This window comes from Barbus barbus (assembly GCF_936440315.1).
Source record: "Barbus barbus genome assembly, chromosome: 6".
Classification (NCBI taxonomy): Eukaryota; Metazoa; Chordata; class Actinopteri; order Cypriniformes; family Cyprinidae; genus Barbus; species Barbus barbus.
This window is the reverse complement of record NC_136734.1, coordinates 25,396,847-25,417,473: the sequence shown is the minus strand read 5'-3', so window position 1 is coordinate 25,417,473 and position 20,627 is coordinate 25,396,847. Positions and strand designations below refer to the sequence as shown.

The 20,627-nt window shown below is 37.6% G+C and overlaps 2 protein-coding genes across 2 annotated transcripts; one reads left to right on the top strand and one right to left on the bottom strand.

Moving 5' to 3' along the window:
- Positions 1-2,344: 2,344 nt before the first annotated feature.
- Positions 2,345-8,388, top strand: LOC306870808 (bone morphogenetic protein 3-like). The gene is made up of 3 exons (XM_079418235.1): positions 2,345-3,101; positions 4,288-5,186; positions 6,532-8,388. Exons 1-3 carry the CDS (start codon positions 2,834-2,836, stop codon positions 6,721-6,723), a joined length of 1,359 nt encoding a protein of 452 aa, XP_079274361.1. The 5' UTR covers positions 2,345-2,833; the 3' UTR covers positions 6,724-8,388.
- Positions 8,389-8,563: 175 nt separating this feature from the next.
- On the bottom strand, positions 8,564-18,706 carry LOC306871258 (cGMP-dependent protein kinase 2-like; the record flags this gene model as incomplete). The annotated part of the gene is made up of 18 exons (XM_079419057.1): positions 8,564-9,889; positions 10,351-10,417; positions 10,753-10,815; positions 10,912-11,034; positions 11,164-11,327; positions 11,409-11,550; positions 11,624-11,713; positions 11,949-12,085; positions 12,205-12,358; positions 12,688-12,786; positions 12,868-12,936; positions 13,176-13,270; positions 14,194-14,271; positions 15,455-15,518; positions 16,158-16,263; positions 16,869-16,982; positions 17,196-17,362; positions 18,225-18,706. The coding sequence occupies 18 exons, from the start codon at positions 18,704-18,706 to the stop codon at positions 9,794-9,796; spliced, it is 2,310 nt and encodes a 769-aa protein (XP_079275183.1). The 3' UTR covers positions 8,564-9,793.
- Between the last annotated feature and the right edge of the window lie 1,921 nt (positions 18,707-20,627).

Genomic DNA, 20,627 nt, shown 5'->3' with positions numbered 1-20,627 from the left:
TGGTACTTGAATGGTTCCAGTTTACTCTAGTATTTGGCCAAATTCTGGATAAAGGGCTAATTAACAGATAGAAACATCACACTACAAAAGTTAAACAAATGGTAAGGACAGCTTTAATCCACGCAAGACAGACCATCATTGAAACAAACAGTGACTGAATCCATACAAATGTACTGCTTAGATTTCTTGGTTTGTTTTTGTGTTAGTAATGTATTACCATTCAAAAGTTTGGGGCCAGTAAGATTTTTTTTTTTTTATGTTTTTGAAAAAATTCTTCAATGCTGTCCAATTTATTTAAACAAAATACAGTAAAAACAGTAACACTGTGAAATATTATTACATTTTAAAATATATTTTATAATGTCATTTATTCCTGTGATGGCAAAGCTGAATTTTCAGAAGCCGTTACTCCAATGTCACATGATCTTTCAGAACTCAGTCTAATATGGTGATTTGCTGCTCTGGTATTTTTATTTTCACAGTTGACAGTGTTTTGTTTTGTTTGATGAAAAAAAGTTAAAAAGAACAGAACTTATTTGAATAGAAATCTTTTGTAACATTCTGTCTTTAATGACTTTCAATTTAATGCACTCTTACTGAAAAAAACATACTGACCTTAAACCTTTGTTTATTAGTGTAGCTATATATTTCTAATAATATATTGTTAGTGTCTTTATTAATAACTAATTAATTTTGCAGTGTAGGGAGTTTTTTTTTTTTTTATAAATAAATAAAATAATGATACAGGATTATAGGATTATACTACCGGTAATAACACACTCAGTCTCCCAAATATCTGTAATACAAAATATTAGATCACAATCAATCTGCAGGAAGAAAAAGTGTATATAGCTACATAAAGTTTCTGTTTAATCACCAGAATGAAGGCTCAAGAAGTGGGTGGTGATTCACCCACATTCATAACTGTTTAATTTAACAGGCCACAGTCCTCATTCATGTGGTGGAGTGGCAGTGTGATGAAACTGCCCACTCCAGTCCCTCACAACGGCACAGCTCATTCAAACACCTACAAATCAACATAGCAGATGTGCTTGTGAAAATCTGGGTTCTTATCCTTAAGTGGACGTCGAGAGTTTGGTGGGAAATAAAATGATAAATATAGGTTAGAGAGGCAGGCCATATTTTTTCTCACTGCAGCAATTGCACCTCGGGTACAGATCTGACAAAACCATGTCTTGAAAATATGTCCACTGGCATCAGATGTCTGGGGTGGGAGTCAATCACCTCCTCGATGATCCTGAAAGCGAGACCGTGACAGAGGATATTGAAGCCGTGCACTAGTGTGCGGAGGGGACGCGGTGCAGCATCCGGATCAGACTCCGCTGTGCTCATCGCTATTGAGCTCAACTAAATGGGACAGAGAGCCTTTAATGCTCCCCATAAGCCATGTCATTCAGCGCATCAGCCCAGACACACAGCTTTGCTGAGAGACGTTTCACGGATCTCTGTATCGAGCATTACAACACAGATCCACATGACTCCTACAGAGACAGCTGAGAGCGTGCGTAGTGTACGACGAAGACGTAAACGTTTGTTTTGACGCCCCAAACGTGCCCTATAAAGAATGCCGTTTCCACGTCTGTTTTCAGCTTGGTATATAGCCTATCGCGAAAAATAGTTGGCCTACTTCTCTATTGTTTTTTTTTTGTGCCGTAAACTTTCCTCACGCATTCTTTGTAAAGAAGACTTCCCAGCTATCTGCAAATATTGAACGAATCGAATCTTTTCAGTAAATTACAAAAAAATGTCTAAACGAGTCGTTCTTGAATCGGACTGAATGAATAAGAACAAGTCGGTCAAAGTGGATCTTTTGAACAAGCCCGAGTCATTGAACCCAGAACCTTGTATTGACCAAATGGTGTGAAAAATAGCCTACTACTACTACTACTACGACTACTTCATTATTAGATTGTATGACAGTTATTACTTTACTTTTACTTTACTTTTAGTCATTTAGCAGACGTCTTTATCCAAAGCGACTTACAAATAAGAAAAAGTAGGCTACCTAAAACTAAAAGTCAAAACTCTGTAAATACTATATACTATACACACATTTAAGAAAATAAAGAAATTAAATATATATATATATATATATATATATATATATATATATATATATATTAAACACAAACTATTTCAACTAAGTGATGTGAATGAACTTTAGCAGTGTTTAGTGTAAATGCAAATTACATGTACTTTCCAAGTGGATTTGTGAGCTGAATCAAAGCTTCAACAATGTGAGCAACGCTTACAATAAACGTTCTTAAAAGTAGTGCAAAGGGATGTTAGAGAACGCGAGGTGGCGTAACAGCGCAGTCTGTTTAGTGAACCGGTTCTTTGAAACGAACCGTCCAAAAGAACCGATTCGCGGAAATCAGTCGGACTTCCCAACGCTGTCCGACTGCTCCCGTAAGACCTATATATTACTGGCGCAACAAGCTTTACCTTCAATGAACGCAGGGAAGAGGCGCGATTGGCTGAGAACAGCAACGCTCAGACACAAAACCGAGGATCAAGCCTGACCATCAGGACTACAGCAGATCAAACTCACACGGACATCCTCGCACATTTTGCACAGGGACTGTGATATCTGCTGCAGGAACGTCGATCTTTGGAAACTTTGCATTTGGACTATTTTGAGTACACCAAAGTGGCGTCTTGTTTAAAGTTCACCCTTCTTTTTTCTCGCTGTCTTTGCCTTATTTTGGGGGTCCATGTGATGCTCTCCCTCTCAAGAGACAAGAGTTTGGAAACGCATTCAGCACTGATATATTACACCTAGATCAGCTACAACAGTCCCGTACAGTCCAGCATGGATCGCTGTCAACGACTGTTTATCCTCCTGTTGGGATGGGGTTATCTGTGCTGTGGATACTGTGCTGTGCTTAAACCACCCTTCATGGGTTCCTCAAAAGACGTGCAATTTGGACAAAAATTGGAGGCGCAAGATAAGCAACATGCAAAGAGAAGCGAGCAGGACACGCTGTCAGAACACATGCAGATGCTCTACGCCAAATACACCAGCGCGGGATTCCCTCTCAAAGACGGGAACACTGTCCGCAGCTTCAAAGGGCATTTGGGTAGGTGTTAAATTCATTTCATAGTAAATGACTAAATGAAGTAGCCTAATGGAGTCGTTAATACCACCACCTCACTTTTTCTCTTAGCCTACTTTAAGGTATTGGTGTGTTTATTCATTTTGAGCTTGACCTCTTAAAGGGGAAGTTCACCAAAAAATAAAGATCTCTCATCATTTATTCACCTTATTGATTTGATGAAAATCGACTTTCTTCCATCAAACGCCAAAAAAATGCGTAATACGTGACAGCATTTTTACATGCACATTAAAATGCATCTTTTTCCATACATGAAAATGACTAAGGCTGTCATAACTTCTCCTGTAGGCTATATATAAATAATAACAGCTTAAAGTAACTCTGTAACAACTTGTGTTGCAGTTGGTACAATTACACCTGTTGACTTTTATTTGCGTGAGACAGCAGCTAGAGGGGAATAGCTCATCCTATAGCGTTTCATTAATCTTTTTAGATGTTTTAAGGCTTTAAAACGGATGCTATTAGATGTCGATACATGTAACGAGCCAACTCTACATCGGAGGTGTTGCTCATTGATTGTAAAACTATTGTAAAACGAGTCTTCATGTTTTTCAAGTGGATTCAACGATTTCGTTACTGCTCTGTTTTTATATCAAACTTACTTATAATATACTTTATATAAATTACTTTTATAACTTTTCGCTCGTGCTGATAAGTGCGCTTCTTTGCTCACGCTGAGGCGCTCGTATGATAGTCACAGTGTTGCCAGATCTCTCATCAAAACAAGCTCGAATCAAGCGGCTTTCCTCGCCACAATAGCATTGTCTTTTTAATGATTATATTCTCAAAAATAACCTCGCAATCTATCTCACGGAATAAATATTGTTCGTGCACATTTACGGATCACTAAGACGGTGAAGGATTTTTAATGAAATTACGTCGAGTGCAAATTGTTCGTACAAAAAAAAAATGTACCCCAAAAGCGCAACACGCGAATTTCCACATTTATGAGAGACCTGCACACACAAAAAAAACAAGCCTACAGTTTCTTGTGACTAGTGGACATGGCAGCGCAGTTCTGCACTCATGCCGCCTCCTAGTGTTCAGTTAGTAGACATGAAATATGTCTTCTGAAATATGAGTGTCAGATGAAGAGTGTTAGTAATCCAATGCTTTTTTTTTCATTGTCTGCTTGTTTTTTTCTTATTAGGGACCATCAATAATAAGCAATTACAGATCTTCAACCTCACTTCCCTCACTAAGTCTGAGGATGTTCTCTCAGCAACGCTGCACTACTACATTGGCGACCTGCAGAACAACAGCCACAGATGCACAAGGCACAAGAGTTGCGCTCACCATAACCTCAGAAGACAAGGTCATATTCACCTTGATGTCTGGAGCTTTAGCTTTGTGGATAACACCACCAGAACAGTCGGCCATTTCTCCATTAACATCTCCACAATGTACCGGGACTTCATATCATGGCAGTGGAAAGACATTACTCGTGTAGTCAACCAAGCCAAGCAACACGACCAGCTTCTCATAGGGATTGACATTGACTCAAAAGGACATCACCCTTGGAAGAAACTCTTGTCAGATAGGTCTCCTTACATTCTGGTCTACGCAAATGACTCGGCTATCTCAGAGCCTGAGAGTGTCGTGTCCACCCTGCAGAGACGCAAAAGCAGACTGGTGCCTAATCTTCATATGCTCGAAATACATAATCGCAGTGCCTCCACACAACATCGGACCAAGCGGTCCGCCAACATCCTGCTGCCGCTACAGAACAATGAGCTTCCTGGTCCAGAGTACCCTTTTGAGATACCTACATTGGATGAGACCAGCCCTTATGATCCAGTGGAGAGTAAACCAGTCAAGCGCCCTCGCAAGAAGCCTCGCAAGAATCCACGGCTCAAGAACCCTCTCCTGCAGTTTGATGACCAGACCATTAAGAAAGCACGCAAGAAGCAGTGGAACGAGCCGAAGAACTGTGCTCGCAGATATTTAAAGGTTGACTTTGCAGATATCGGCTGGAGCGAGTGGATTATCTCCCCTAAATCTTTTGATGCCTACTACTGCTCGGGGTCATGTCAGTTCCCCATGCCAAAGGTACGTTGTTTATTCATGGTTCCGCACATTTTTTGCAGAAAGTTAGCTGGACTGTTTTATTTTTAATGTGGCAAGAAGTCAAGATGAGTTTTTAAAAGAAGCACCCATTTAGTTTATTTGTTGTGATGCAGTGGGGAAAAGGACAGAAACAAACATGAAGAGAAGTGATTTATAAGCACCATCTAGTGGCAGTCAGGAGAACAGCTGTAAATCACTCAGCTCCACACTGTGGGCAGCACAGCAGTTCATTAAGCTTCCATTATCACACCATTTTCCATTCTTCTTCTTAAAACCTGCCCATTGCTACTTTGAGATGTTGCTACCAATGGTTTTAAAGAAACATGTCTAATTTACTTCAGTAATGTGGCAGTTTACTGAAGTTTATGTTTATGTAGTAAAGCTAATTATACAAAACCAAGATTAATTTGTTTCATTATCTAAAACGTATGTGGCTAAACCCCTTACCATCCCTTCAGATAAGATAAGATAAGAAATTGTATCTTGTTTAAGCAAATTAGGGATGCACAATGTAACAGTACCATATCAAATAAGATATTAAAGTTTTATAATTATCAGTGTCAGTGGATGTTTAATAGTACATGTCCATTTTTTCTTTTTTCTGATTAACATTGCCTAATAGTCACTTAAAGTTAATCTTTAAAACCCCTAATAATATAATAAGACTATAATAAAAACAATTATCAATTTATCTTAATGAGCATTATAATTGCTAAATTCACTTTTAGCTTTAAAAAATGGTTTTAGCGTTTTCTAAATAATAAAATAAAATAGTATAGCATTTTAATATCTACAGTTTATTGGTTATTTGCCAGAATTGTAACATTGGTGCATTACCAATGTTTTTTTTATATACAGTTTATTTTTTAGTTTGTTTTAGTCATTTTGTTATGTGCTTTTGCCTTTTAAATTTTCATTCATTTTATATAAAAATCTATTTATAGTTTTAGTAATTGTAGTACTTATTTTCAGTTAGTTGCAAAAGCACTAACATTTCTCATTTACATGAAGTTTTAAGTTTGTGTTTTTCTACTAATTTACATTTTATTTGATTTAATCTTTATTACATTTAGCTATTTTTTAATAGGCAATTTTTTTATCAGGCTTGCTTTGCTCTTCAAACGATTCTGAGCACGTTTCTTTTCACAGACATTGGGACATGGCTGGAATTGCATGAACCCATGAATCCACAATGTTTTACTTCTTTTAGTGTTGTAGGGACACCCAGTGCTTTTGACTGGTTTATCGAAAAACAAACTGTGCTGTCCTAAACCCAGTAATAGGTTCAGAAAAATGTCTAACCTCTTGCACTTTTGACCTCCTCCAGTCTTTGAAACCTTCAAACCACGCCACCATTCAGAGCATCGTGCGGGCGGTGGGGGTGGTCCCAGGCATCCCAGAGCCCTGCTGTGTACCGGAGAAGATGTCTTCCCTCAGCATCCTCTTCTTTGATGAAGACAAGAATGTGGTCCTCAAGGTCTACCCCAATATGACAGTGGACTCCTGTGCCTGTCGGTAAACGCTTTGGTCTCTTTCACCAGCCTCCCTCCCTTAAACTGATTCCCAATTTTTGCACTGGAAGAAAGACTGAAGATTCATAACCCTTGAAGAACTATCTCCAGCTTTAAGGATTGTGAAGAGCAAAGTGCTTTTCCAGAAGGAATTCATTACTGTTAGCAGGAGGCTTCATGCATCACTAGAGATATGAGCATATGAAGAGACTGTCTGTCTGCGTTTGACCAGGAAGTTCTCGTGTTTCTATAACCTCAGCAGTTAGGCATACAGGGGACAAACATTTGCTGTCATCCATCACGTTTCTGTACAGTTTGTATAATCTGTCATTATTATAGTTATATTTTTGCTACAGAGGCATTGATTGACTCTCATTGTTCATATTCTATGGCTGCTATACTGAGGTAGACTTTACTCCAGAGCCCAAATGTTCTGAAAAGAAATCTCTTCTTGTTATGATGTGTCAAAAAAAGATTTATATTAAAATGATTACCTATATAAGTTACATATTCAGTTTTCCACATTAAGCTTAAAACAGTGTTTAATTTCTGGGTGATTATGTATTGAATGTCTTTACTCTTCAGAAAATATATATATTTATTTTCTCCAAAAATGTGCATTGTTACGAGCTTACATGTAATAGTGTTGCATCACATTTTGTAAACATAATTTTGTTTAGTCAGGCTTTTTTTTACTTGCAATTGTAAATATGTTCGATCATGTTTCCATCTGACCTACTAATACAAGTCGAATCCTCACATTTAGCCAAATTCATGATGTATATGCACGCATTCTGTTTCAGTTTTGTTAACATGAAAAACTTTTCTGCTGTTCCTCTGAAAACTGCAAATAGATGTCAAAATGAGAAATGTTTCAGATGATACGTTCAGGAAGATGTATGTAGACTATATTAAGCCTGTCTCTTTAACACCTATATAAAGTGCCTTACCACATTAAAAAGATTCATCATACATGAAAATATTCTACTAGAATATTTATATTTCACAAAGATGAGTGTAACTTATGTAATGTTTTATTTTGACTGAATATTTTTAGTCTACCAGCTTATTTGGAGAAAATGTGACAATTTGTTGCAATGATATCTGTATACATTTTGTTCTGTTTTTACTTTGAAATTAGCATAGAACTAAAGCAATGACATTTCATAAGCTGCATGAGTTTTTTGTTGATGTAAATTCAACCTATGGACAACAGAGAAATGTACACATATGTAAAAGTGGGCTATTATCTTAATATATAACACACGTCAAGAAACACTATGTAAAGCACTCCTTTAGCATTTGTGTAATATATTTTTTGGAAGGCTTCCACCACACTGTGCGTTTTGTAAATGTTATGATGTAGGTGAAAGGATGTGCTTTGTATTATAAGCTTCATAAGAAATTATATTTGTATATGGAAATGACCTTTAAAAGCATTTATTTATTTTCTGTATGATGCCATCTGTATCTTAATTTTGTGAAGCACAGAGGGGCTTCTTTAAATATTCATTGAGCTTTGCTGCACAAAGGTCAGACGGGTGCAAAAGGAAGCAATCACATGACTCGAATGAGTGAGAATGCTTATTTTTGTAACACGCCTCCTTATATTTGAAAGAAGCCCTTTTGGCAGACCATTCAAAGAAAACTCAATAAAGTTTTAAGAAGTATGTAGCCATGTGTTTATCTGTCATGTATTGAAGGACTCAGCCCTCTGGCCAGCAGAACTTTACTGAAAATTGATTGCATTGTTATGCAATCAAAAATACGTTGAGACTGTTGCATCATGGAACATGATGCAAACGGCTTAATGGGTCAATAAGGTCTGGAAAGTTACCACACAAACATCAAATTCCATTATTTAATAGATATTCTCATTTACAAATCACTAATGTGCACAAACGGCTGAACTTGAAATGTGCTGGGAACAAAATTGTACATTTCAGCTAACATTTACTGTAAAATAGTCAAATCTAAATTCTCACACTAAAAATGAAAAAAAAAATTCTATTCACGAGGATAAAGTAAGCAAGTACCAAGCATTACATCAACACAAACATATTTGGCTCAGGTGCAGAGGGTTACAGTCACCTGAAGTACTTGAGCTCTCACTAAAAATACTACTTTTCACATATCTCTGCTTGAAGTGCACAAAGTGCAGTGCCAGGCAGTCACCCGCTGAGGTTAACCTTTGAAACTTCATCAGTGGCATTCACAGTCACAGGTGGTTATTACCTTCAGGAGCTCAAATACGTCACCAGTGCTTCTAAAACAAGGAACATCTCACCTTCCTGCCAAACCACTAACCCTTCTGCACTTCTAAAGGTAAATATTACCAATGGTTTCACACCATCCTCTGTGATTCTCACAGACCGATCCTGCTCTGACATCTCAGTGGTACAGTTTCGGTCAAATACAGCAATGTTTATCATCACAATGTATGAGTACATCTGAACACGGTGAAACAATTCCCTTCTTATGTCTGTCCTCCTCTATGGCAAGCCGTTTGGACTTTTATTCATTCTCAGGATATGAATTCTCGATATCAACAATTCAATTTTTACTAGTTAAAATGTTAATTTTTGATATCAGCAATTGCATTTCCACTAGTAACAATGTTAATTCTTGATATCAACAATTCAATTTTCACTAGTTAAAATGCTAATTGTCGATATCAAGAATTAGCATTTTAACTGTTGAAAATTGAATTTTTGATATCAAAAATGAACATTTTTACTAGTGGAAATTTAATTGCTGATATCAAAAATAGCCATTGTTACTAGTAGAAATATAATTCCTGATATCAAGAATTAGCATTTTAACCAGTAAAAATTGAATTGTTGATATCAAGAATTCATATCCGGAGAAGGAATAAAAGTCAAAACGGCTTGCCATACTCCTCTGCTGTGCCTCCCACAGCACTAACAGCAGCCTCCGGTCAAGGAGTCCATTGTTGCGCCACATACACTGCTTCTGTTGGCTTAATGGTCTGAGGTTCCTTGGAAGAAAGGCTGACATGTTGGAGAAGAGTTTTGTTTAACTCACACTGTTTGAACACATGGTGCACTGAGGGGTCAATTAGAAGTCTGTGTCCCAACCCGACATTTCATCTGGAGGGATTTCTTCTTCAGGAGGATAACTGTCAAAGTAGCTGTGGTCAGTGGGTCCCTTGACCTGGAGAAAAAGATCATATTCTGATACATTACTGTTTAAAAGTGTCAGTTTTTCAGCAAAGATGTATTAAACTGACCAAAAGTGAAAAGACTTTAAGTATATTAAAAAAACGTTCTATTCAATAAAGGATCCTGAAAAAGTGTTACACAAAAATATTAAGCATTACAACTCTATTTTTTGAGCAAATTAGCATATTAGAATGATTTCTGAAGGATCACGTGATGCTGAAGACTTAAGTAATGGCTGCTAAAAATTCAGGTTGGCCATCACAAGAATAAATTACATTTTTTTATTTATTTTATTAATATATTTTAAATTGTAATAATTTCACAATATTATTGCAGCCTTGGTGAGTGTAAAATAAAAAAGATATACATAAATTATATTCGGTATTATACATGTTATTTTATGACACAATCCTATAACATAAACTCTGTCCAGGTAATGCAGGTGTGTTGTACCTCTCTTTTGAGCGGTGATATCAGATTTCTGGATTTCAGACCACTCCAGCTAAATCCTGTAAACCATCTGAACACCAAAAAACAACATCATGAATTAAATCACCAATTTATGTGCTGTCGGTGACAATGGCACAGATTTCAAAATTAGTGTTTATTGATGCCCAGCTTTCAGAATGTTAAATGCAATGTAATGTTTCCTAACATGATGGAAACCTGTTTAAAACATCCTCAGAGTGATCTTGGGTTATTTGAGCTGCCATCATTGTGAAAAACCAAGCAAACTGTGATTTTTAAAATGCTCTGACTAATATTTTGTTCATAAGTACGAGATGAGTATTTCAAATAACTTTTGAGGACATTCTTTAGTCAAACAGCACCAGAATGTGACTGTCGTACTCTTACCTGTGTTTTTTAATATCAGTTATTTCATTCTTCAAATTCCCCAGTCGCTCTGAAGGGTTTTGTCTTCATGAAAAAAAGAGCAAAATCATATTATGATTTATAGCTGTGGGACCTGAACAGGTTCAGAAAACATGTTAAAGACATGATCCATGATCATACCTGCACAGCTTTCGAATAAGGTCACCGGGCCTCTTGGTGATCTTTTTAGGGAAGTCCATCTTCTCAATTCCTTTCAGAATGAATGTGTATATAATCATCTGATCTGAGCCAGTAAAGGGGGGGCTTCAGGAACAATCAGACCAAATATGTTTCAATACTCAGAACAAGTCTTCCACATGCATATGTATTAAGAAATGTTTTCCACAACACAGGGTTTATGACAAGAACATGAAAACATAAGATGATGCAAACCTTCCTGTGAGAAGTTCAAAGATCAGGATTCCAAGAGACCAGAAGTCCACACTGAGACCGTGACCTTTACTGAGAATGATCTCAGGCGCAACATACTCTGGAGTCCCACAGAATGTCCAGGTCCTCTGGCCACACTTAAGCTTCTTAGCAAAGCCAAAATCCACCTGAGAAAAGATCCTTGGAATCGATATCGCTGTACTGAGTTTACTGAGTGAGGTTTGCTGATTTAGCAAGGGGGAGCTTACCAGCTTGACGTATCCATCTGTGTCCAGCATGAGATTCTCAGGCTTCAGGTCTCTGTATATGATGCCATTGTTGTGGAGGTAGTCAAAGGCCTCTGTCACGCAGCCCACACAGAACTTGGCAGTGTATTCATCAAAACTGCCTCTGTATTAAAACAGAGACATGCTTAGCGTATGCATTAAACCACTAGACACTGACCACATGAAATGCAGCTAACCTGTCTCTAAGAAGACTCCAGATCTCTCCACCCAAACATGCCTCCAACAGCATGTACACATACTTGTTGTCTTTGAAAGTGCGGTACATTCTAAGTGAAAAAAAATGTATAGATTAGATCAAAACATTCATTGCCACTGACTTATCTCTTTTATTTGGTTACGGTGCTTCTCTCTTAATTTGATCATGTGAACACTGCAGGGATTTATGGGTGTCTCTTTCAAAAGCAACAGTGAAATTCAATTATCACATTGTTTTTAAGATATTCCAGTATTTCCTAAAACTCACAAGACTAAACAGGCATTTCTAAAACTAGATGAACATACTTCACAATGAAAGGGGAGTTTGTCTCAAGCAAGATCCTCCTCTCGGAGTAAATGTGTTCTTCCTGTCTGTTATCCACGATGTGCCGTTTCTTGATACATTTCAGAGCAAACGTCACGTTCTCATTCTTCACTTTCACCTAGAGCAAAACTGGTGTCATTATTGCTCATATTATTCCCTCACTTCATGGAAATGGTTTTTGTTGGAATGTTTTAAATGATGAAGAGCAAGTGTGATTATTGTCAACAAGCTTCTAACCAGTTCAACTCTGCCAAAGCCTCCAACTCCCAGCGTGGCAATAACCTCGAGGCAGCTGAAGGGTATAGTGGAGGCAAAGTTGCTCTCTCTCTCTTTCAGCTCTATCATATAATGTGACACTGGGGTGGTGGGAGGAGTGCAGCTTCCTGACCTCCTGAAAGAATATAATTGAATATAATTAAATGAGCAAATTTGTGACAATGACCATTGTTCTGCTGATAAAGTAATTTGAAGTGGTCTCAGATTTTTGGACCCCACTGTATGAGTAAATAGGTGGATTGAGGATTCAAATACTTAAATCCAAAAATGTGCATATGTACATGTTATTAATTATATGAGTTATATTCTGTCAATTGGAGATTGGTGGCAAATCTCAGCCTTTAGGCTATTCTCACTTGAAAACACAGTTTGACAGCACAATGAAGAGGCAAAAAGTCATGAAGATTATCATTGTTTAAATGAAAAGAAACAGCTGGTACTTACTTAGCATTTCTCTTCTTATCGTCCCGTGCTAAATTCTCCACATAGCTCTGGAGGTACTTTTTAAGCTCATCAAAAGTCCCAACAGTCTGAGTGAAGGTTCTAAGAAAAGACTGTTGTTACTGTCAGCGAGTACAAAAAAATCATAAGCAACTCTATGATGATCTTGAAATGGGAACTCACTCTCGATCAATGACAAGGCATTCCACACCATCCTCATCTGCGATTATATTCGCCGATCTGACATCATCGCTGTGGTTTGAACACATTAAGTGCATTAGACATAAACTGAGCTAAAAATGGCTCCTAAAATGACATTTCCGTGGATTTGATTGTAATAATATTCTGTATAAATCAAATACACGTCGACAAGACAAAGTTGCTCTCTGTTACTGCAGTAATACTAAAAGTCCTCATACACCAAAAGGTTACTGAAACAGGATTAAAGTGGGGAAATGAGAATTGAGCTGGGGATTGAAGAAAGACGGCACCTGATGAGGGCCTTCTCTCCGAAATAATCCCCTTTCCCCAAAGTGTTGATGATCTGAGGCTCTTCATGATCCTGTGTGCTCTGTGTGACTTTAATCTGGGCAACACAGAAAGACAGAGGTTAGGTTTCAAATCAGATTAAGAGAACAACTGTATGCCTTATGATCTGTATTTTGAATTTGGATTTATGGTCCAAATTAATTTTTTATTATACAGATTTCATGTGCGTTGAGATACCGATAATGACACTGAAGAAATGAATTTAGTTTGCTGAATTCTGATTCATTCTCAATCCTGTAAAATGATCCAGAAAACCACGGTGACCCTCTTGACCTTCCTGATAGCCAGTTTTTGGTGGCTGGCACTAATGGCCTAATTCCCAACACGCTCTCGGACATGGTGGCGACGGGCTGACGAGAACCATCATTTCCGGTAATTAAATTCTCTCCCCCTCAGTAAACCCCCCCCACTTTGAGCGACAGCGAAGCAGAAATCAACAGGGGATCCAAGCCTGACTAGCTCATGCTAAACAGTTCCTGTTGCTTCCCAGTGGAGAGTCCCGTCTCTTAACCCCTTCAGTGTCGAATTACTGATTTATCTGAAAGCGTTCGACCTCCCACAGACCCAGATCAGCGTCTGCAGTGAAGTCCATGAGGATTAGTGGAGTGGAAAAATGGTGACTCGAGTGGGTTAAATCACTTTTTTTATTTTTTTTGATGGTATATAGCATAACCTCTATACTGGGAAGTAATAAATTCTTTAGAAATGCACCTGTTGTATTCAGTGGGCTTGATAAAGGGTTATTCACTATATTACTAATAAAAGTTTCTGGGAAGGAGGAAATCAATAATGATCATACTGGAAACCCACATCGACCTCCATCTTGAATACGTTCGTATTTCCTTTCAAGCAACCCCATGGAATGAGAAACAATTCAGTGTTAAGCATAATACACTAATTCAATAAATACACAGAACCAAGTCTGACCAAACAAATTGATGATAATATATAGCAAATTACCTTTCCGTTGGCAATTATGTAAAAGGTGTTTCCTTCCTCTCCCTCCCGGATGATGTAGTCTCCTTTATTATAATACTCCTGATCAGGAAACACAAGACAAAACTCATTCAGCTATTGATTTTACCATCAAGCCAGTGCTGTCATATTCCTGGAGAGATCCCCCCAGGGAGACAACAGGAAGGCTGCCATGTCTGCTTCTACAGTGATATAAGTAGATATGCCTCCTACATTGACTGCTTACGTACTTGTCAAATTTACTAAAATGTGTTTTCACAATAGAAGCGGTTAGAAATTGTATTGTTGACATTAAGGTAAGACTTCATTAACCATTAAAATAGTTCAGCTTCTTTATAATAAATAAAAATAACTGGTTCAATGAACTGATCGACGAACTGTTATTCATCCAATTCAATAGGAGACCAAGAATGTTTTCAAGTGATTTGCAAAAATTATGTTTTATTAAAAGTGGAATGGAATGATACAAATGACTAGAACATTCTAGAACATTGTCCGTCAGAGACATTCCAAGGCATTCTTTGAGTCTTCATTTCTCTGGTCCATGTTCTCAAGTGATCTCCATCCACAACTGTCTTTCTGACAGAGCACTGCTGTTTCATTAGAGAAGCTTTCTAGGCATGCCACACTCCTCTGAGGGTCTCAAAACATTTGTCTTCTTCTAGCGTCCCGTCTGCATTCCATTCCCCACTGTTTAATGATAGAGTTCCACATTATCTGCATGTTTCAGTCCAAAACATCTGGGCCACTATTGGGTTACATTGCTTCCTTACCCCTAGAGAGGGGAATATAATCAACTCCATTGGAGTGATTGAATAACGACATTCTCCCATTCAACCCTAGGGGCCGACAATCGAGAAGAATGTCCTTGATGTTTTTTTCAGCATTGAAGAACACGAGGAGGCTTATTTGACATTGAGTTGACAAAGCCCACACTCTTTTTGGAAAAACTCACTTTGGCCCCTCATGGTGAACTGGAATAAATCAGTCAGCAGCCTATACTGGCTGCTACAAACATCTTTAACAAATCACTCGTCCCCTCAATTGGAGTGAACACTTCGCTCAGCCTTAGTTAAATAAGTATGGTAACAATATACTGGGCCAGAGTGAAGAAAGATGGAATATCAACACTGTTTTGTCACTTTGGATCTAGACATTTGAAAACAAGTATTCACTACAGATTGGATCTGAGAGGACTGATTATTTTTCTTTTTTATTATTATTAATGTTAAAAAGTTTTACTTACCACCTCTAAGCAGTCTACAATCTTAGTTAGTTTGTCCCCAGGTAGACTGGCAAGAAGTGAAACACTAAAAAAAAAAAAAAAAAAACAGTTAGGAGAGCTGCAAGAGACAAGCAATGAGGCATCTTTTGATTTTCTAAATATAACTTTTGTCATTTTTGTCTCTTTTTGTCTCATTTAACTGAGCATTAAATTTCAATCCAATGTTCATCTGTCTTAAATACATTGGTTTATTCATTTATTTTTCTATTTATGACCGTCATATGACTAAACTAAACATAACGTCATATGACTAAACTTCCCCTTTGACTCAGAATGAAGTGATGGTTATGGAGAACATTTGTGTTTATTTAATCTTATATAAGATTATATAAGACAATATCTCTCAGTCTCTTCTTATTAGAATGTCTTCAAGAGCCCTCAAATTTAATTATTGCATTTTCCTCCTTTCATGTTTGCTATTTAAACTGATAGTTACATAAGCAAGGTCACAGAGGTAACTTCAACCAGACCATGAAGGCTATCAAACTGACCTTCATTATCAGTAGCATGGCTAATGCCACCAAAAAAAATCCTAGCTTTGTTTGATCTCCACGAAGTTTCATGCAAAAAACGCTCTCGTTTTCTGGTCCGGTTAATGCTTGGCTACACATTATGTGGTAGGACACCACAGTAAACAGCGGGAGGGATGAACAGTTTGGATTACCTCCTCAGGAAGTTGCGGTATTGCTCGTGTCGAGCCTCAGCAGTCATCCGCATGATGTTGTGAAAGACTTCTCGATCAAGGGCCCATGTCTTCACATTGCTGGCAGCTGCGATTATAACAAAACAGCAGGTAAGGGAAATACAAGAAGCTTCCTCGTTCCTCACTGAGTGGCATGTATTTAAACTTTAGTGGTATAGTAACCAAGAAACAACAGCTGCTTCCAATAGGGCCATTAGGAAGTGATTTTATACAAGAGGAAGAAAAAGTCTAATAGATTTTGAGTATCAATGACGGTCACATTAAGAGTTAACCACTGAAATATAATGACTTCTAATTTAGCATTACTGGTAAAGAATTATGTTGTACCACACATCTGTGTTTTTTTAGGAGTGGGAATAAAAGAATAGGCATTTGACAATATTATAAGAACAGGCATTTGGCATCCAGCCACGTGAACAAACAAACAAACTAAATTACTGACAAACCAATCAGATTAAGGCTACAAGACAAAACAATGTTGTTTTAGTTTTCACTGGTGTTTATTTGATAGCCTGTGGCTACATGAGGGCAATCCATGGTCACAGCATGAAATAAACCCACAGAGCTGGCATGCAGGGACAATTTGAATTCTCGGTTAACCAATTATATGACATATTTGTCAGAAACAGCTCACTGAGAGAAATAGAATGGAGTACAAAGGAAATACTTCACCTTTGACCGAGGCAGTCCTGGTGCAATTGTACAAGATGGCTAATTCACCAAATGTGGTCCAGACTGCTATCGATGTGAGCAGTTTGTTGTGTTGATAGACATCTAGTTTGCCATCTGAAAGAGAAAACTGTACTTAAACAAATTCTTTCTTGCATTCCGAGTGACTTTGCACCTTAATTCACTTTGGTTTGTCCTATTCATAAAGAGAAAACAGTTGTGATTCATATTGAATGGTGGTAGCTATGACTAAAACTGTCTTAAAAGGGTTCCTCATATTATCTTAATATTAATGCCTAGCCAGTGTGATTATGATGGAATAGTTTGTACCTGCAAGCACAAACAGGTGGTTTCCCGGCTCTCCTTGTTTAATGACGTATTCTCCCTGATGGTACGTCCTCTCATACATGCATTCCACCATGTCTTTGACCTGTTGCACTTCAAGTCTTCTCAGATACTGGTTCTTATTCAAAGCATCTGTGAGGAGCTTCTTTACGCTGTTAGAAACACATTTGTTAGAGGATAAACAAAGTAAAAGGAAATGTACAAAAGAATACTGTTTTGCTTGAAACTGTGGTAGCAGTAATGTTGTTATTCTCGTTATTCATATTATTTAAGACAGTCTAATTAGACAGTTCACGCTATGAAGCGCACCAGTTGTTTAATTTTCAGTGTTAGAATAGAGACAAGATAATGAATCTCAGCATGGTGTTTTGCAGGCAGATTAGACCAACTTAAGCCTCCTGCCATAATGAGCATCTACGCACATGGTCTCCCATAAGCTTAGCATATGAAAGACACAGACTAATTACCAACATAAAAAAATGGTACATCTAATTTAGCTCTTTGAGGATGCTTGATATAATAATGAATATTCCTGTTCAAATACACACACATACAGTATATAGCACATACACATTACATGACCTTCTAAGGTAACCTGAAGCCTTAGAGTTCACAAACATAAAGCACATTTACTCATTATGATTTTAGCCAATAGTTAATCAATCCCTACTTCACACAAATCAGCCAGTTAGGCCAGAAACACATTTAATTCAACTGATACTTTTAAAAACAATGAATGCACAAATTCTGCTTTGACTTTGCTTAGAAGTATTTTGTTGGCTGAGCAAAATACAAAAAAACCTGCAATGCTGTATCTAAAATGTTATTCAGTATTACTTCATCACATATTGCAGACATTAGTGTAATATAATATAATATAATATAAAATCACAGCTCTCTTCTCTTCTCCTTTTCCATACTCAACCCAACAACTACCATGACCACAACTGTCAATCAAACTTAGTAAGGAATTGCCTTTATGATCAAAAGCAGAACATGACTCAGTTCTCTCACCTTTGTTCTTTCCAGACTCGTGCACTCTCAAAGTAGAACTTTGGTATACCGCTGGAATCATACGTTCTAGATGAAGGTTCTGCAGAAACTCCAGCTTTTGCTCCTTTCCTTCTGTTGAGGGTATCTCTGAGCAGGCCAGTGAGACACTGACTGACCTTTTCTTTGATAGGTGATGGCAGAAGACCTAACTCCCCTTGATTCTTCAGTGCATCCTGGAGCTTGTTGAGCTGTAGACACTTGTTCCTCAAAGTGTCAGAGATCTCTGAGATGGTCCGTCTCTGCTGGGCCAGCTGCTCCTCTAAATGTTTGATCCGAAGCTCTTTGGCATTCAAGTCTTCATCCTTCTTCTTTAGTTGATTCTCCAGTTCTTCCACTCTAACTCTGAGAACTTGAGAAACCGAGCTTGATTCTCCATTGTTTTTGGATTTGGCAGAGCCACTGACCTGCTTAAGAGGGTTCAGCTTCATTGATCCATTTCCCATTTTGGCACTTTTATTCTACAATATAAGATGATCAAGTTCAATTTGCTGCAGGATGACATCAAACAATATATTTAAAGTGATTATAGTCTAACATGATTAACAATTATAAAAAAAATTATATTTTAGTCTTAACCTTTATTTTTCTTTTGATGCCAATTTAATGGCTTGAAAAAAATGTATTTAACATTGACGTACCAGGCTGATACTTTTCCAAATCTTATAAGTGATTATAAACAAAATTACAACTTACTTATTATTACTTAACTTACTTATATTATGTATGCCCTATACATAAAACTACAGGTCTATATCAGTACAATAAAATACAATCATTTTTGAAAGGTGATCTACTTTAGTAATAGATTCAGTAATATTTGCCTTCTGCAATTTCATTAGGTGAAGTGAATTTAGTAAAACATTTGAGTTCTTTTTAAATTTTTATTTACAACCAGAATTCCGGAAATGTTGGGATGCTTTAAATTTGAATAAAATAAAAACTAAAAGAACTGCAAATCACATGAGCCAGTATTTTATTCACAATAGAACATAGAGAACATAACAAATGTTTAAACTGAGAAATTTTACACTTTTATCCACTAAATGAGCTCATTTCAAATTTGATGCCTGCTACAGGTCTCAAAAAAGTTGGCAGGGGGGCAACAAAGGGCTGAAAAAGCAAGAACTTTTGAAAAGATTCAGCTGGGAGAACATCTAGCAACTAAATTAAGTTAATTGACATCAGGTCTGTAACATGATTAGCTATAAAAGGGATGTCTTAGAGAGGCAGAGTCTCTCAGAAGTAAAGATGGGCAGAGGCTCTCCAATCCGTGAAAGAGTGCATAAAAAGATTGTGGAATACTTTAAAAACAATGTTTCTCAACGTCAAATTGCAAAGGCTTTGCAAATCTCACCATCTACAGTACATAACATCATCAAAAGATTCAGAGAAACCAGAGAAATCTCTGTGCGTAAGGGACAAGCCCGAAGACCTTTGTTGGATGCCCGTGGTCTTTGGGCCTACAGACAACACTGCATCACTCATCGGCATGATTCTGTCATTGACATTACTAAATGGGCCCAGGAATACTTCCAGAAACTACTGTCGGTCAAATATAATCCGCTGTGCCATCTGCAGATGCCAACTAAAGCTCTATCATGCAAAAAGGAAGCCATATGTGAACATGGTCCAGAAGTGCTATCGTGTCCTGTGGGCCAAGGCTCATTTAAAATGGACTGTTTCAAAGTGGAAAAGTGTTCTATGGTCAGACAAAGTCCAAATTTGACATTCTTGTTGAAAATCACGGACACCATGTCCTCCGAGCTAAAGAGGAGGGAGACCTTCCAGAGTGTTATCAGAGTTCAGTTCAAAAGCCAACATCTCTGATGGTATGGGGGTGCATAAGTCCATACGGTATGGGCAGATTGCATGTTTTGGAAGGCACTATGAATGCTGAAAGGTATATAAAGGATTTAGAACAACATATGCTCCCCTCCAGACGACATCTATTTCAGGGAAGGCCTTGTGTATTTCAGCAGGACAATGCAAAACCAGATACTGCAGTTATTACAACAGCATGGCTTCAAAGTAGAAGAGTCAGGGTGCTGAATTGGCCTGCCTTCAGTCCAGATCTTTCTCCTATATAGAGAATTTGGCGCATCATTAAACGAAAAATATGTAAAAGACGACCACAAACTCTTCAGCAGCTGGAAACCTATATCAGGCAAGAATGGGACCAAATTCCAACACCAAAACTCCAGAAACTCATAAACTCAATGCCCAGACGTCTTCAAACTGTTTTGAAAAGAAGAAGAGATGCTACACCATGGTAGACATGCCCCCGTCCCAACTATTTTGAGACCTGTAGCAGGCAACAAATTTGAAATGAGCTCATTTTGTGCATAAAATTGTAAAATTTCTCAT

Bases quoted from the DNA above. Each gene is read 5' to 3' on its own strand.
- LOC306870808 (XM_079418235.1), top strand. From the start codon at position 2,834: ATGGATCGCTGTCAACGACTGTTTATCCTCCTGTTGGGATGGGGTTAT. The intron at 3,102-4,287 runs GTAGGTGTTAAA...TTTTCTTATTAG, and splicing joins CAGCTTCAAAGGGCATTTGG to GGACCATCAATAATAAGCAA. The intron at 5,187-6,531 runs GTACGTTGTTTA...GACCTCCTCCAG, and splicing joins GTCAGTTCCCCATGCCAAAG to TCTTTGAAACCTTCAAACCA.